The sequence below is a fragment of the Danaus plexippus genome (genome assembly GCF_018135715.1).
Source record: "Danaus plexippus chromosome 16 unlocalized genomic scaffold, MEX_DaPlex mxdp_31, whole genome shotgun sequence".
NCBI lineage: Eukaryota > Metazoa > Arthropoda > Insecta > Lepidoptera > Nymphalidae > Danaus > Danaus plexippus.
This window is the reverse complement of record NW_026869852.1, coordinates 2571708-2589823: the sequence shown is the minus strand read 5'-3', so window position 1 is coordinate 2589823 and position 18116 is coordinate 2571708. Positions and strand designations below refer to the sequence as shown.

General features: G+C 31.9%; 3 protein-coding genes across 3 annotated transcripts; all 3 read right to left on the bottom strand.

The window, feature by feature from the left end:
• Positions 1 to 2090: 2090 nt before the first annotated feature.
• On the bottom strand, positions 2091 to 5727 carry LOC133320320 (juvenile hormone esterase-like). The gene is made up of 3 exons (XM_061528340.1): positions 5382 to 5727; positions 3812 to 5064; positions 2091 to 3646 (listed from the first exon to the last, which is right to left on the bottom strand). Exons 1-3 carry the CDS (start codon positions 5550 to 5552, stop codon positions 3430 to 3432), a joined length of 1641 nt encoding a protein of 546 aa, XP_061384324.1. The 5' UTR covers positions 5553 to 5727; the 3' UTR covers positions 2091 to 3429.
• Positions 5728 to 8610: 2883 nt separating this feature from the next.
• LOC116772046 (juvenile hormone esterase-like) lies at positions 8611 to 13293 on the bottom strand. The gene is made up of 3 exons (XM_032664074.2): positions 12276 to 13293; positions 9795 to 11077; positions 8611 to 9257 (listed from the first exon to the last, which is right to left on the bottom strand). The coding sequence occupies exons 1-3, from the start codon at positions 12444 to 12446 to the stop codon at positions 9074 to 9076; spliced, it is 1638 nt and encodes a 545-aa protein (XP_032519965.2). The 5' UTR covers positions 12447 to 13293; the 3' UTR covers positions 8611 to 9073.
• Positions 13294 to 14039: 746 nt separating this feature from the next.
• Positions 14040 to 17611, bottom strand: LOC116771815 (acetylcholinesterase-like). Its single transcript, XM_032663790.2, has 3 exons — positions 17216 to 17611; positions 15269 to 16551; positions 14040 to 15192 (listed from the first exon to the last, which is right to left on the bottom strand). Exons 1-3 carry the CDS (start codon positions 17384 to 17386, stop codon positions 15021 to 15023), a joined length of 1626 nt encoding a protein of 541 aa, XP_032519681.2. The 5' UTR covers positions 17387 to 17611; the 3' UTR covers positions 14040 to 15020.
• Between the last annotated feature and the right edge of the window lie 505 nt (positions 17612 to 18116).

Below are 18116 nucleotides of genomic sequence, written 5' to 3'. Positions count from 1 at the left end.
ATCTGTCCGCTGTACAAACGTCCTATGTTAACACACTCGCAACAGTGTTTGTAAAAATCATTTTCGATATTATTTGTAAACAGCGGTCCTCCCTTGTTTACTCATATTTATGATTTCTTCCATCTTAAAAACCCCATTAAAATGTCAAAAACAAACCTATTGTACTTTAAAGTTCAACATTTTTCGTAATGGATATCACAGTAGGCTTCTTTAAAATTTCTTTTATGAGTTGTATAATAAGAATAGTAAGGTAATTAGGAACTCATATTTTATTGAATGCAATCTAAAGATATATTTTATATTTTACTTGTAACCATAAGAAACTGTCAAATATGAGTTAATTATAATCCTCAGACCAAATGAGGAGCATTTTTACAAAACATTCATGGTTTCTTATTAAACTTATGAAATAATACGAGTACAGGAGGTCTTTAAAGTATTTTCTGTAAACGATACATGAATCATTTCAAGTGTAAGACGAATTGTGTCGATTGTTTTGTAGTGATCTATCTACCTGTAACGGACTTTTTCAATACAATACAATACATAAAACATACAATAATTCCTAGTTTTGTTTGCTGTTTGCTTAACAGAACATCAGGTGTTTGTTGCCATTAGTTCGCTAAAATAACAGAGATGACACTATATTTTTTTAAGTTATATTTCAAAATGAGTGATGTGAATGTAACTTTTTAATGATTATCGAATGTTGAAGCTGATGAAGTTGAAGATTGGATGTTTACAGTTTACCCTTAGTTGCGAACTCCGAAGATATCTAAATACGCTGAAAATGGAAAAAGTCGTTTCTGGCCTTATGACTCCTGACAGTATTTGAAAGGATTCAAAAGAATTATCTTAAATTATTACATAAACAAAACGATATTATTTCATTTTAAATAAATACCTATAGCGAAGCCGATGGATGTAGTAAGGATTTGTTAAGTTATGATATGACATCAAACGTTAGAGATGTTATAGAACTTAAGCTTTGATTGAAATAAGTCAAACTCGAATACTATCCCACACCAGTACAGTATACTGCAGTTGGATTCGAGATGTCCCTTTTGCTGTAGCAATCTCTCTTGAAATTACGATGAAACTCATGAGTCTTACATACAAATATATTTTGTTCAGTTACTTAAAACCAACATTTATAAAAGAAAGCGATGGTCACGATGCTCAGATATTGTATGCTGATGTACTCCAGGTTTCTGCTTTCAATGATGTCATTATACATCGTCACAGTTACCTATTATGCTCCGTAATTTCATCTAAATGTATCGCAAAAATTAGTCAAAATAAAATCTATCAAAATACGAGATTAAATGAAAAAATTGGTACATGAGAAATAAGACTAAATGATACACACTTTTATTACTGAGAAGCAACTGAAAGGTCCGAACAATAACAATAAAAATAAAAAACGCGAGTCATATCAGATAATATACTTTAATTTAAACGTGTGCTCGCAATAATCTTGCAAGTCATAAAACTTTAATCCTATTTTTATGTTACAGAAAATATTAAATTTATGTTAAATATGCAGCATTAAAACACATACAATACTGAAATATAGCTGATATATGGTAATAATATAAATGATGACTTCAAATGACACCCACAGATAACGAACCATTGAATAATTATGATAATACAAAAAAAGTATTGGGGAGCATTCTGTAACGAGACGAGGCCGACTCAATACAAGCTACTGGGCACTGACGTTATTGGTAATTTATGTTACGGCTTGGATTCATTGAAATTACGATATTATTAATTTAATAATAGTAATTTTGTTAACGTATTTTATGTTTGGGTCTGAATTAGAATTGTTTAAATAAAATTCACTTTAGGTTCAGTTATTGACTTTGCATGTTCTTATAATGTAATAAACTTCCATAGTAAACTGCTAAATTATACATTTCATGACAATCATTTTAGACGGTTTTGATAGGTGGTTATTATAATGACAGTTGTCATGTCACTTGAGACGTTTCATAAAAAATAATTGCTTGTAAATTCTTAAATAGTTAGTCGGTAAAAAAACTTGGCTTGACGAATAACTAAACTTACGTAATTATGAAGAAAGAAATTTGAGTGAGTTATTGAATACATAATGACATGTTAATAGTGTTTTGCTTTGATAAAGATGGTACTAACGAAATTTTTGATAATATGGGTTAGAGTATAAGTTATCAGTTGTGTTTATTTAAATATGATCGGAATATTAAATATTTTATATATATCATTATCAACGAATACGCAAATCAAATATTGAAATTTATCGTCGTACTTATTTATCGGACGCCGATTAATTCAATTATATAAAATGTTTAATTTTGCTTGAACGCTGTCGATTATTTCGAATATATTTTAATGTAAATATTTTATTAACTCGCATCTCGTTTAAAAATGATTTTAACTCAAACGAAAATATATATAAGCGAAAATGATTACTTTAAATTATTCTTATTTAACCGAGATTCATCGATAATAGCTTGAAGCTCTCAAAGTATAAACGTATAAATGTTCTCTCCAGATTAATAAAATCCATCTCATATGCGAGCTTATAAAAATATTCAACAAGACCTCCGTGGGTCAATACGAAATAAGTTTCTATCGGTGTTTGAGCAGCGACGGGAGCCGGCGGTCGCGAGAAATTGAATGAAAACATTGAATATTTATCTTCAGATGCTGCAGAGTACACCAGCAGTGAGGACTGTTTGTGTCTGCTTTTCGATATCGTATGTACAATGCTTCGGAATTTGATACAATGTTTATATGAACTGAATGACTTGAATTTACAAACTGTGATTCATAGATCCGTGTTGCCTTGCGATGTAGCTATCAACTTTATACGTAATACTTTAATTCACGAATATCCTCTAAGGTGATATGTTTATATACCATGTTCTGACTCTCGATTAACTTTTCTGCTAATTAAAACTAATTCTCTAGTACATATGAGAAAATTTTTAATCTGTCCTCAAAGATCGCCACACAATATAATGAATGCGGGAATCAACGTTTGAAATAGAGTCTATTGAAAATTATTTTATATTTTTAGTTCATTTGTATTCAGTGCTCTGGATTTCTAGAGAGTTCCTTTTAATATTTGATCTGCATATTTATAAAAGGCGGACTGTTTGTCGTGGCCGCACCCTCGGGCTTGTTTGCAAATCTACAGTTTATTTCATTTCACATGGACCATTCGTCTGATTGTTTATATAAAACTCGCATTCCTCTGATCCCGTTTGGTCTTACTTCATTTTATTTGTCTCGTCACAGTGATCCTTATTGGTAAGTTTATTTCGAGACGATAAAATACATTAATTACATTTATTCGTAATAATTTACGGTTTTAACAAATATTTTTTCTGTATAATTTCATCGGTACTTTTGTATATATTACAACATTTTTATAACACATTATTTATTTTCCTCTGTACACAGTTGCTCGCTCTCGCAAGGCACATAGCCATTTTTCCCAAACGTGCATAGCATCCTCAAGAAGAACTCGCCTCGCTGTTGTTTACGAGGAAGGTCAATCAAAGACATTTTCTCGTCGATAACTAAGATGTTTGATGAATTTAGATTTGCTGAAGGCCAGTGAAGTTGTTCGTTTCGTGTATTCGGTGTGGGTTCCCTTTAATATAAAGAACTTTTGTGGAAAATGTACACTTTAAATAAATAATATAAGAAAAAAGTGAAAGGGAAATTATGACAAGGTACAGCTGTGTTATAGTATATTTTTTTACATATAACTATTACTATTATGTATATGTTACAAAGTGAAAGTTCTGACACGTACCCATATTTCATAAAGTTACTAATGAAAGTGGTAAACATGTTGATCATTCTGTGGTCTCTCTCCAACAGTGGTAGCGATAAACCTAAGGGCTTAAAAATGTAAAATAGTTCCCCAGCATGCGTAGTACCATTGAAATTGAAACCAGAAATAAATTTGCCAAAATTTCTTCCTCCTTCATATGAAAACTGGTAATTAAATACAGGTTGGTCAGAGTACTGCGACAATATTTTAGAAAACGCGTTAATTGTTCCATATGCAATCCAATCTGAAAAATAATTTGCCAAGCCGATGAACGATGTTTTGTAATTTATGGTTTTATCACCGAAGTAATGGGAACGTATCATTCGTTCAATGTTTTGCTTTTCTTCTTTCGAACATGAAGAGAATACGCATGGCAACATATCTATAAAATTGTCATTTAAATCCTTTGCTAATTTGTCATTTAACAATCTATGAAAAAATGCACCTTCCATATCAGTATAACCTATAATTACGGGGACTTTGTTGAAGTTTCCCGATTTAAAAATTTCATACGGCGCATTGAGGAAAAATGGGTCCGGAAAATTGTCGTCTACACACGGCGAGTACTTAAAGTAGCGCGGGTTTACTGAGGTGTCGTGTGTAGCGTACATAAGTGCTGACAGGGGCGCCTTGGCAAATGTATTGTACACCTCCTTCTCGTTGCTGACATAAGCAATTTCTTGCGCATCTTGCATCGCTGGCTTGAGAGGCTCGATATTAAATGCCCAAGTCGATAACGCCGTTCCACTCATAAGAATCATCTTATGGAATAAACCCGTACTATGTTTAGACAATAAGTGTAACGAAGCCGAGCTGGCGCCGGCGCTCTGGCCACAAAGAGTCACATTGTCGGAATCGCCACCGAATGCACTGATATTTTTTTTTATCCATTTTAAGGCTGCTACCTGGTCTCTTAATCCTAAGTTAGATACTCCATTTAGACACAGGAATCCCAAGACCCCTAACCTATAATTAACTATTACAACTATCACATCTTTCATGACTAGAAATTGTGGATCGTACAATTCTTTGCTGCCCTTAAAATATGCTCCACCATGGAAAAACACCATAACTGGTAGTTTTTGTTTTGGTTTTGCTTGTTCTGGAGTATACACATCTAAATAAAGGCAATCTTCGGTGCCTGTTATGAAAAAGGAGATTTTTTGTGGACATCTCACAAAAGGATTTATAGCATTCAATATCCCTCTCCACTTTGGAGGCTCTCGAGGAGACTGAAACAATAATTCGACTTAAAAAAGGTTGGATAATCTATAATTCAATCATTATTGATTGAAATATCAACGGTTATATGTTTTCTAACGTTTGAAAATTTGCAATAATAGATATTCGTTAATTTAATAAGTTACACTATAATCTTTGGTTTGAAAATTCTAAGATTAATAATAAAACTATTCATTTAAATATTACATTGATTATCTTATGGAAACTCTTACGATCAGTGAAGTGAGTATAGTATTGTTATTGTTATAATGTTCATACAAATAGTTATATAAATAGTTATTCACGAGTAGTACAACATTTAACTAACCTGGAATCTGTCGCTAGTTGCGTATGGTATACTAAAATACCTGTTTTGTCTGAAGGCACTGCGCACTCCACGTAACTTGCCTTGACCCAGTTGAACAACAGATGTCAACAAACTACCAGACACATACAGACACACGTAAAATATTACATATGTTTTCAAATAAGCCTTCATTGTCTCATAATTGCTAGAACCTATTTTCGAGCTCTTCCTGAGAATGGACTTGGTACTGGCGTTACATTATTTTCTTTTAACTTCATAACGAAACTAAAAAATAGTGTCCGAGTGTTAGTTACTGGAGGTAGGTACCTCCCAAGCAATCGATGTCAGCAGACTACGTACTAGACTAGCGGCAGGCCGTTAACGGAAAGTGGCGAGAATTGTGAAGTAATGTTGCGTAAGGCGTGTTAAATGACACAGATATGATTGACTTAGTCGATGAGGAGTTCATTATAACTTGAACTAAAAGAGGAATCCTTAAAAAATACTTAATGAGTCGTAAACTAGTCCCGACCTAAAAAAACATATTGCTGAGACCAAAAAAGCACATTTTTTATGTAGTTCAACGAATTTGATTCAAGAATGGTCTTCTTATATTAATAATTGCCGATATGTCTAGGTTTTCTTATTCAACAAAATTGGATATTATATGACAACTATTGTTATAAAAACATATTATCTAGAAAAAAATCATATAATATCGTAATTGACTCGTGTTTTTTGTGATTAGTTCTAGTTTTCCGTTATTTTCAAAGAGACTGGCTTCTTTAATAAATATTTTATGTGAGCACTATGTTAGGAATACATTTTATTGCTACAATTTATACAATAAATCTTATTATATTGTTAGCTTCAACAATAATATTGAATTCAAAAGATAAATGTTAGTATTAATCTAAACACATAATTGACTTTCGATAATATAAGTCAATATTAATATGTATATTTAAGGAGGCTTCTTCCAGCTGTTAAGTTCATCATGTAATAGTTCTGGAAGATATCGCTCCCCGAGGTCCTCGGGCCCGTAAAGCATTTAAATTAAATGGCGAACACTTGCGTCTCAAGACTCCATAAACTATCAACTTTAATAATATCATCCCAGTGATAACTGGCTTACATTGATTTTCAAGCGGAGCCAACAACTAGAAAGTCTTTATTATGTCATCATTAGTTTGCTTTATTAACTTTTCCGTTCATATTATTACACTTCTTTTTAGTTGTCTAGGCCTCTGTTGATCGTCTGAAAGGGTAGTTCATAACAAAAGCTAACCCGGAATTCCAGTCATTACACTACAAGACCGAACGGGATAACTTTAGAATTAAAAGCCTGAGGAAGTCCAATTTGCATGTTTTCCCAGTTTATAACAATTAGCCTTCGCTTCCCGGGTATTTTTCTTTATTACGCGGATTAACAGCCGTCCGTCCGACGGCTCGCGCTTGGCATAATTGCATTTTATAAGGAATCCACGACTCCCTTCGTGCCGCTGAGCTGCACAACTCCTTGCAACTATTTGTATTATGCTTAATCTACTCCTATTATTTAAGCTAAACAATGCGCCAAATGAAATACATGCTTTTATAGATATTTTAATTCAATCTAAGTATTAAGATTGTTTTATATTTACAATATACTTTTATTTAATTTTCTAGATAATGAAATAACTGTCTCTGTACGAATGAACTATTCCTTATTATTAGTGGGATCTTTATATTGAAGCATGGTTGATGTTTATATTCAATGTAGAAAATCTTGTGTATGAAAAAATGTTAAACATATTATATTTTTGAATAAAAAAAGTTCTGTAAAAAATCTCATTGAAATATTGTAGCAAAAAAAAAATAATTATGTTCATTTTCGTACACTTGAAGGATAAGGTACTTTAAAACTATTATAACAATGATGTAAAATAGTTTCGGTATTATTAGGTACGGGTATAAAGTTATAGTAATAGAGAAATGATAACCGCGGTATTGATTTAATAGACAGCCATGTGTTGTTTTCTAAATTAGAATGAATTATGTAATGAATATATTAAATCCTTGTAAACATTTGAAATTACTCAATATTGTAAAGCAACAGCAAGCAACATCTTTCGATATAACGGATTAGTCATTTCAAGCTTATTTTTTAGTTTTTAATTTTCTTTTATAAGACATAAAAATCAAATGGTTGGCGAAGCGGAAAAATTGCAGTTTACTTTATAGAGTACAAGTTGTAGGAGAGAAGTGAGATACAAAGTTGTTTACTTTTAGAATATCCCCTTGAGGTCCTTTCTTACATTAAACATTCTATTTTGAGGTATTTTTGATTTAAATTTCATTTTTATTTAATTCCCAGCGCAACATAAGCTGACGGTTTCTTTCATTTATTTTAGGACATCGCTACATATAATATCGGCACGGTATGAACAAATCCGCGACCTTACCGCGTTTCCTTCTAGTTGCTAAACATCAAAATTACGTCGAGTAGTTGGGAACTTGTGGGTAGTTCACTTGTTCAGCAATTTGCCATCGCTGACGAACTTAAACTGTTTACTTACCTCATCCGCGCAGATGGACTGCTAATGTCATAATTTCTGGTCCGCTATGTCATGTGTAGGGTACATTATCTAAATAGGACGTTGTACAACAAATACGGTTAAAACCTTATTCTATTTGACATTGTATTTTTTAATATTTCATAACCGTCTCATTATATAATAGCTCCACTTAATTTTTTTCTATCGAACAATATTACTTTTTTCATTCAAGTGGCTACAAATTTCCAAACATGAAAAACTTTGGTTATTTAAACACAAACAGTGAAGTGAGGTTGATAAGCACAGTAACAATCAGAAAGGAAGCTTTGCTCGAGCCACTTTTGTTCAGAAACATTTTATTTTAATCCGAGAGTTCAAACGCTCGGGGCGTCCAAGTTTTTGCTATAAGCGCAGTTGACAGACAAACAGCCTTCAGCGACTGTACTTGCCAACTTGTTACTTTGCGGCCCTTTTTTCTTTTGCCTTCCTGTTTATCAACATTTTTGCTGTCTGTTGAAGAATTTTTGATTGTTTATCTAAATGATGTTTCAGCTGCCTTGACATTTTAATTTCAGTTTTACGAAAATATCTACATTTATTTTTTATTATTGAGAGAGCGCTTTATTTTATACTAGAACTTATTGCTATAAGCGAAGTTAAAATATGGAAGAATTTTTAACATGGTGTGAATAAATAATTTCTTTTCAAAAAATAGTAGTAAATAGTATTATATATTGTGCAAAAAGTAAATAACAATAAATATTTATGAACTAAAAATCAAATTAGTAACTCATTGTTAAGTAAATCAAAAAGTTCCCTTAAAAATCACATGTTTAAAAACTTAAAACAAATTTTATTTGTACCTTGAAAGATTTTAATATACATATATATTTAATCTTTGGACGTATTAAAGTTATTTTAAATAATTTATACAATAAATAAATAACTCCGCAATTGGACTTATTGTTATAAGCCGCCAGACAAACACAGATTTGGCTTGCAAAGGCGCCAAGGCTAAGGTTGACCACAGACCATTATACTTTGTATATTAATAATAACTTTATACATTTTTTTATGATTTTGATTTACAATCAATTTACCTTACGGACTCTTATATTAATTTGACATTATAGGTACATTTTCAACTTGTCCGAATGAACCTTAACTAACCAAATGTCAATGAAACCCATATCTTTTTCTCCTGTATTTCGTATAAGTTTTATTCCATAATGCAATCGTCTCTTCCTTCCACATAGGAGCGGAGCTGAGACTTTTGTCGATGACAAGTGCTGTGGGATTAGACGACCGACTCGGCTTCCAACGTATCGGAAGGAGCTTCGTCGTTTTCGGTGTAGGGTCACTGAAACGAAAATATAGAATTTTGAATTTGTATGAAATATTGCAGGACTACCTCTAAATGAAGCCAACTAAGAACAGCAATGTAATGAACAAAGCAAATGATAAACCTAATAACACAAACTGCCAAAACTTTCGCTCCCAAATTTCATTGCAATGTCCGTTTCTAAAACAGAACTCGCTCATATTTAGCAATTTCATATATAAATGAAATTCGCATTCGCGCAGCTCTCGAGCTTCGTAAATAAATTTGTCGATATAATAACACCGATGGACGTGATTCTCATACAAAATGCCAGCCGCTAGAATTTTTCACCGAAATGTATTTATTCGCTTGGAGTTTTGTTTATGCTTTAATAATTGTTGTTCGAGCTCTCGTTCATGTTGTAACTTTACTATTATGCATTAAAATTGTTCGATTTTAGTGGTATCTATTATATATGATAATATTCGGAATGATTTGTGTTTCAATTATTGAAGTATAATGCAATGATGTTTTTTCATATTGAATCAGCCTTGCCTTAAAGTTGAATATTCTTACCCGTGTTTTGCGAAGTTAGTCCAGAGTGACACCATTCGCTTCATCATATCCATTTCAAAATATCTCATTGGTAAGGGAAATGAGCTTGGTTTGAAAAGGTACAAGAGATCGTCGGCGTGCGAAGCTCCCTCTTTTATAAAAAAGCCGGATATAAACTTGGCCATATTAAGGAATCCACCATATTTAAAAACGTAGTAGTATATGGGCTGATCGGTGGTCTTAGAGTACAGGCTAGACTCAACAGCTATCGGGTATTTTATATGAAGATCCGAAAAAAAATCCACTAACTCCATTATCAAATCCGATTTGTTGGATGGAAAATAATATTGCAAAATATCAGACATAGTAGCATTCTGAATTTCCTTCGAAGGGTATTGCAAATCGTCAAAGAAGAGATCAAATGGATTTACCTGTTCTTCCATGTTCTTTAAACTGTTTCCGTAGGTGGATCCGACAAAATAAATACCTTCAAGATCAGTATTGCCTATGATCATTGGTATTTTAAAGTAATTTCCAGATTTTATAGCATTCACAGGGTATTCAGGAACTGCAGGTGTTACACCCGGTATGATTTTCTCAACGCATGGCACAAATAAAATATCTGAGGTTATAAGATTTTTGACCTTGGTATATTTAATTGCCTCGAGTAAATCATTGACCGATTGTTTGGATAACGTTTTATAAATCTTATAAGGATCCTTACCGCCATAACCAAACTTGCGAGATAATTTGCGAGCTGTTTTTATAGGATCATGTTGTATCGCCCACGGCGCTAATGTGGCGCCACTTTGTAAAATAGCTCTATGAAAGAGACCTTTAGCTTCAGGGGACATAATCAGATAAGATATAGAGACCGCTCCAGCACTCTCACCAAATAATGTTACGTTATTAGGATCACCACCAAATGCTACAATATTTTCTTGAACCCACTTCAGAGCCGCTATCTGATCTTTCAGCCCAGCGTTACCAGGTGCCTCTTTAATGCCTAAACAGAGAAAACCTTCGACATTTAATCTATAATTGATTCCAACAAATACGACATCCTGTTCAACTATGAAATCCGGTCCATACAAAAATGAGGAACCGGTGCCTTCTATAAAACCCCCTCCATGAATATAAACCATGACTGGAAGTAGGTTTTTTTTAGTAACTGGAGTGTGTATATTAAGTTTTAAACAGTTTTCTTCTCCGAATATAATAGGTCCGATCATTTTTTGTGGACATCTCACATTTTCGTCTATTGCTTCCAAGATTCCTTCCCATTTTGGCGGCGGTAGTGGAGCCTGAAAAATTAATTATATTCTAGGTAAAAAATCAGAAACCTGATACATTTTTGGTATATTGCGTTTTTTTTCCAAGAATTCTTTAAATTTATATTGATACAAGATCACATTTAATTTAATTTAATGTATTTCTTGTGAACCGTTGTTTACTTTAATTATCACCATAAAATAAAATTAATATTAATTTACTTAATTGGCAGAAAATATTGAAATTATGTTTTCCGTTCTTAGGAAAATATTTAATTGTTTTCCGTTTTTCCTTATTACATTATTACGTAAGATAGAGATTTCAAAAACAAAATAAAATGAAATATATAATGAGTTTATTAAAAATATATAATGAGTTTATTAAAAATATATAATGAGTTTATTAAAAATATATAATGAATTTATTAAATTTTAAAAATCCAAAAGATATCAAGTTGCCCTTTATATGCAGCTATTTTAAAGCAAAATATCAAAATCAGTCCAGCCGTTTGGTGTTCCTACTAAGCCAATAAGTCTGTGCGCATGAAAAACTTTTATTTTTACAATAAAAATATAGAGATTAAAATATAGAGATCGGCCACAGCGAATAGGATCCGACCTCACATTATATTCGACATATGTTCTCATATTATTGAATTCATCATATAATATATGTGCGAATTTTATTTAATACATTTTATAAACAATAGCTGTTTTTTTCGTATTTTTTGTACAAAAACTTCACTATACGGGAAGGAAAATCCAATGTTGGAACCATTTCAGATCAATCACGGCCGTCGAGTTGCAATGAGCAAGAATCCTTGAATAACTCACTGAGTCGTGTAATTTTGTGCTTTAAAACTTACTTAACACGGCTTAATACTAAATAATTTTTTTCCATATTAATTGATTTTAATAAACAATCGGAATGTTATTAACACTTCCACCTCGACATGGTTTACTGTTTAAGGATCGTAAAAAAATATTCGATCCTAATTTCAGATAATGTTATTTATAAAAGTCGTAGCGAACAAACAAAAAAAGGTAAATAATTAATTCAAAATCAATATGTAACAATAACACAATTTACAAATATAATATTATAAATGTACATAACGTAGTAGTACATACAAGGACAGAACATTATATAAACATATGTGTGTGCTCAATGAGGTATAAATATAATTGTATTACTGATAAGAATAGTGCGTAGTATCTTTGAACCACTAACCTGAAATCGATTGCTCTTGTCCACTGTCGCGTACGGCACTCCAAGGTACTGGTGGATCTTGCCGTCATCACTGACAAGGCCCCTCACCAAACCGCTCCCCACTCTCACTATGGGAGAAGGTGTCCTAACCAAGTTAGCCAGCACCAACGACAGAAGCACTAACCACTTCATATTACACAGACGACTCACTTAACTTTAACTCATTTCATGGGATATAGTATTAAATTAATAACCTTAACTTTTTATTATCACTTGTGTAAATGAATGATATATATATATGGATTATTTATTTATATGATAAATAACACGTTCGTATGATCAGAGTCGCTGGCGGGTAGTGTGAGGTCGCGTCCTGTCGTTGTGCGCGGACGCATAATAATTATTTTATATTCAAATTTACTTGCACCGAATAAAGTTAATAACATACAAATACATTATCAAAAATCGACTGATGTTTTCATATCAAAGGACGCTTAGATAATAAATCAGGACAAGCTTAAGACAAGAGCTGAATTTATCAACAGAAATTGGTTTAAAATTATTAAAAAAATGCAGGAAATAACGACAAATATTTATACCATTAACGTTTTTTGTTTCGAAAGTGTTTTGAACGTTTCACTATTGTTCTGTCCTTAATCAGTAGTACTTCCCTTATTACATATAACTAATACCAGTTTCTATTATTAAATAGATTTAATCATTATTACCAAGTCTTTACCGGTCCGGAAAACAGTGAATATTTTTTTAAAAGTATATTAATTTGACGATAGCAAAAGTAATTACAAAAATTATTAATGACAATATTGAAAAAAACAATGATAGTATAAATATCTTCTCTATGAATTATTTAGATGCTACGTGATTATATTTAAAACATTGAAAAAATATAACACTGAAATGTAAAATGTTTGCAGTCTTATCCTTATTTTATTGGAGAACTCCCATAACTATGGCATAAAATATTTTAATATGGTAATAAAAATAAATTGTAAAAAAATATTTCATACAAATTATTTATAGGTTTATAGTTTTTTCAAGATAGCGGAAGGAAGACAAGACTGGCTATTTCACAAACTTGAACTGTACGTAGTGTTGAAGACTCTATGTATAAAAAATATAAACTTAACTCCTCTGAAATGGATTGATTATATTTGGAAAACACTAAATGTTTTTGTGACTATTGATTTAAATAAAGTGTATTTTTATAAGTAGAATATTGTACCATCGACATATAAATTCTATATCCAAATATAAGTTTAGATGCAAGACATTCCTCGGCGTCGTGGAGGATTAGCTATTTTATCATGTATACTTGTGTGAGTATATACATGTTTCCTTTAAATTGGAGGATAATATAATTTTATTTCGCTTGAGTTAAAAACGCTATTACTTATTTTCTAGAACAAATAATTATCACAAAATGGTAGTAGTTACAAACAAACCACTTATCTCACCGAGCCATGAACTTTGTTTGTAGATGTCTGTCGAAATCATTTATGGTAATAACAGTATTAGACCTTCGACAAGTACAAAATATTAAAGAGATTCATAGTTTTGACTCTACTATTATTTCCTATAAGTTATTTAAAAAGAATTAAGAGACTAAATTAGCGATTTAGAGGAAAAAGCGAAACTAATATCAGCCATGTTGATAATCTGCAAAAAAAATATTTTATACATTGTGTATTTATATTATTGTTTGGAATAGTTTGTTATAATATTGGGATAATGATATTTGGATACTAGCTATAAAATTAAAATCTGTTGTATAATATATCCATAAAATTCGTTAAAATATTGTCTTTTTAGTTTGATTTCTATAGTGGTACTATGTACAATGTTGTATCACTCAAACCAAATTTTAGGTTTTCTTTCGAGTTTTAGCCACCACCGTTATATAAATAAAAAATTATTACCCAACCTTTCATTCACAGAAGTACTTAAATCCTATTAAATTTACTAAATTATTGAAGATCCATCTAATGAAAATATAAACTGCTTACAATATGGTGCGACATATTTCTGGTTGTTTTAAGAAAACTGTTGTCTCTACATAATGAAGAATGTGCTGTTTCGTGAACCATCTGCCAATATGGCATATTTTTTTTTATAAATAAATATTTATAGTCTCTTTATTTTCTTCTTGTTATTTTTATTTAGGATCTCTTAAGTGAATAAAGACAACAAGACATTCCTTTTTGACAATTCAAACATTGTCGATCAATAAGAACTATCCTGAAGTCTATACTTTTTGTATCTTTACTCGCACAATGTTAAATAAACAAAGCATTTTGGTCTTATCTTTGAATTAGTTTTAAACAATTGTATTTTACTGCTCTATGGAATTGAATTTTGACTTTGTATTTATTTTTATTTAGCTTTTAAAAAGCCAAAGATTGTCCATAAAGATATCTAATAAGTCTTAACGTATTTGTTGTTATTGTTGATCGTATAATAAAAAAAGTTGGCAAATATTTTCCTATACAGTATGTAAAAGGTCCTCGACTTTTAATTTTAAATTGCAGATCATCAAATCCTTCAAACGGACCTTTTATAGATATTTTTACAAAATGTAAAGAATGTTATAATTTATATGACTATAAATTCTAATAAAATTTAATATAATATAAAACCTTTATATTTCAACCCTCCCTCCCTGAAGCTACCTTCAAAATAACTATATAATAATTCTCTTAATTCTAGTCGTGTTTGAATATTTGTTTCTTTCTGTTATCTTTCTATGCTTTATTTTCTTCTTCTGTATTTGGAGTAGGTTTCATTCCAAAATCTTAAATCTTCGTCATCCCACAGACCTGCCGAGGAGAACTCCTTGTCTATGATATAGAGTTGAGGATTTTTTCTATTTATTGAATACCATTTTTTGGGTAGTTGCTCTTGAGTCCCAGGGGTAGGATTTCTGGAATATAAAAAGAATATTAAACTTTTTTTAACAAATAAATATGAAAAAATACAAGTACAGTTTAAACACGTACCCGTATTTAGCGAAGTTAGTCCACATTAATGCCATTCTGTCAATAATATTCTTTTCTATAAATGATTGTGGAAGCGTCGCTTTCACTTTAAATATGTAAAATAAATCATCAGCATGCGTCGCTCCGGGATACTTCCAAAGCCTGAACAACATTTTGATAAGATTCATCCATCCATCATAACAAAACTTATAAGCATACACCGGATACTCCATACTGGCTGAAAGTAATTCTATTGTCGCAGTCACTGGATATACGATTCCAGAGTCACCTTCGTATTTCGCTATTCTAATCAGTTTGTCATTTCCAAAATCTTTTCTCTTGTAATATTGGTTTTCCATTTTTTTTGCAACGACATGTTTTTCTGATGCTAACGGAAATTCTAAATCTCTCGGTAAAGCGTCGTAAAAATTGAATGTCTCCAAAGTAGTCTTATTTTCTTTTCCAATAAACATATAGCCCTCGGCGTTGTTATAACCCATTATTATTGGAACTTTGTTAAATTGACCTTTCGAAATTAAATTATACGGGGAATCGGTTAGGAATTTTTCTTCATCGAGATTATTTTTTTCAATACACGGGACAAATATATTTTCTGACAATATGACGTCACCCTTCGCTCTGGGAACACGAGTGGATAGTAATTCTTTGACGGACATTTTTGATAGTAATTTAAGAATTTCTGTAGGATCTTCTAATTTATATCCAATTTGATGAACTAAATATGAAGCCGTTTTAAATGGCTCGAATTGTAAACTCCAGGGTGAAATGGCGGAACCGCTTTGCATTATTGCTCTGTGAAATAATCCTGTAGACAAAGGAGAGACAATATGATATAGTACGGAAGCTGAGCCGGCACTCTCTCCAAACAGTGTCACTTGATTGGGATCTCCTCCAAAAGCTCTTATATTTTCCTTAACCCAGCGCAGGGCTTGCACCTGATCTTTTAGACCCATGTTACCAGGTGCGTCTTTTATACCCAAGCACAGGAAGCCCAATACTTCAAGTCTATAGTTAAAAGTGACTAGTACCACTCCGTGACGTATTAAATAATCAGGTCCATAAAGAAAAGGAGAGCCGGAACCATCTCTGTATCCTCCTCCGTGAATGAAAACCATAACTGGCAGCAGTTTCTCTGTTGTCACATATGGTATCGGAGTATATACGTTCAGAGTGAGACAGTCTTCCTGGCCGTTTATCCAAGTGGTAGAGAATCTCTGAGAGCATCGTACATGCTCCTCGGTGGCGTCGAATACGCCGTTCCATTCTGCAGATGGCTGAGAAGGCTGAAATTAAAAGTGACATTTTATTCCTATCTATAAATTCGCTCCTTGTTTGTTTCTATTAAATAAATCGTTAAGAGATCTAAGATTTTCGCGAGTATTCATTTAAATGAAACTAGTATTATTCGGATTTACTACGCGGATTTTATTATTTAAAAACTACATAATCCCGACGTTTCGGTTACTTTGCAGCAACCGTGATCACGGGCAGACGAGGTGTGATCACGGTTGCTGCAAAGTAACCGAAACGTCGGGATTATGTAGTTTTTAAATAATAAAATCCGCGTAGTAAATCCGAATAATACTAGTTTCATTTAAATCGTTAAGAGTTTCACTTATTCTATTTATTATATTTTTTTGACAAGTCGTAACAGAATTAATAAATAACTACCAGATAAGTTTTATCAGATTCATCGATTTAGTATTAAGTAATATGTCAATGACATTATAGAACTCGCAAGATAAATAATACAAATTATTTCCCAGTGTCATCTTGTACAGTTTTGAAATAATAATTTAATATGGGGCTTGTTGTTCAGTTTCATTCGGTCTATTGTTATAGATTTATGAAAAAAAACTTGGTTACTTTGACGATAGAACTAGAAGCTGGTGCTAAGGGCACAAAGATTAAAATATTTGTATATATACCAAGGTATGGTTAGACTACCTGAAATCTATTTTGATATGAAGCATAGGGTAGACCTAGATAGCTGACATATGATCCATCAGCTGCCAGGCTACCACGGACGAGGCCACCAGATATTCGCACAGGCAATGTTGGTTGCCGTACAAGTCGCGCTGCCCATAGCGACCATAATATCAGCCAGTAAGACTTCATTAGAATCTCATCAATTTTTTTCCACAGACACAAGTTTTTTCCATTTGCGTGTTTTAAGACCACTTTATACAGGATGCATTTAATATATGATATACACAATATTTCTATTCATATATACATTTTTTGATCACTTCTTCTTTAGTTCACATTTTCTACTAATCAAGACACATTATTTTATTTATATCATTAAATCCAACTCAACAGGTCTCGTCTTAAGCCGGTGCACGAATGATATTCGTCAAAGCGGTGGTAAACGCGGCTACATTCACTGCCATTTAAGTGACCGACAACAGCTTACTTTCATTGTGCAAATCCGTCTATTCAATAATATACCGTAATACAAATGTATAAAATTCATAGTTAAAAAGTGTAGCGTCCAACATACACGCCAGTGAGACCTGGATTACACGTTTTTCCTTATATGTTTGTAATACATGCTGCGTATTTATTACGAAATGTATATAAAATAATACATTAAGCATAAATAATAATTTTAATTTGTTTGTTTTACATATCTACTAATAAAAAAATATAGATTGTAGATACTTCTTAATACAAAATTCTAACTACTCTTAATTATAATGTGTATAAAAGCCCTTACTATGTTTTGAAAGCGATTTACGTCGAACAAGATTTCGAACTTATTGGATAGTAAGTTCTGGTTACTCGTAATTCGTAATTTGGATATGATAGGAATTGATTGTAAAATGTTTTAAACTACATATAAGCA

What these genes read in the sequence shown, in the direction of transcription:
- LOC133320320 (XM_061528340.1), bottom strand. Translation starts at nt 5,552, where the DNA reads ATGAAGGCTTATTTGAAAACATATGTAATATTTTACGTGTGTCTGTAT. An exon ending in CAACTAGCGACAGATTCCAG is followed by an intron (nt 5,065 to 5,381) that starts GTTAGTTAAATG and finishes TTATTGTTTCAG; the next exon opens with TCTCCTCGAGAGCCTCCAAA. An exon ending in AGTAACTTTATGAAATATGG is followed by an intron (nt 3,647 to 3,811) that starts GTACGTGTCAGA and finishes TTTATATTAAAG; the next exon opens with GGAACCCACACCGAATACAC.
- LOC116772046 (XM_032664074.2), bottom strand. Translation starts at nt 12,446, where the DNA reads ATGAAGTGGTTAGTGCTTCTGTCGTTGGTGCTGGCTAACTTGGTTAGG. An exon ending in ACAAGAGCAATCGATTTCAG is followed by an intron (nt 11,078 to 12,275) that starts GTTAGTGGTTCA and finishes TTAATTTTTCAG; the next exon opens with GCTCCACTACCGCCGCCAAA. An exon ending in ACTAACTTCGCAAAACACGG is followed by an intron (nt 9,258 to 9,794) that starts GTAAGAATATTC and finishes TTTTCGTTTCAG; the next exon opens with TGACCCTACACCGAAAACGA.
- LOC116771815 (XM_032663790.2), bottom strand. Translation starts at nt 17,386, where the DNA reads ATGAAGTCTTACTGGCTGATATTATGGTCGCTATGGGCAGCGCGACTT. An exon ending in CATATCAAAATAGATTTCAG is followed by an intron (nt 16,552 to 17,215) that starts GTAGTCTAACCA and finishes TTTTAATTTCAG; the next exon opens with CCTTCTCAGCCATCTGCAGA. An exon ending in ACTAACTTCGCTAAATACGG is followed by an intron (nt 15,193 to 15,268) that starts GTACGTGTTTAA and finishes TTTATATTCCAG; the next exon opens with AAATCCTACCCCTGGGACTC.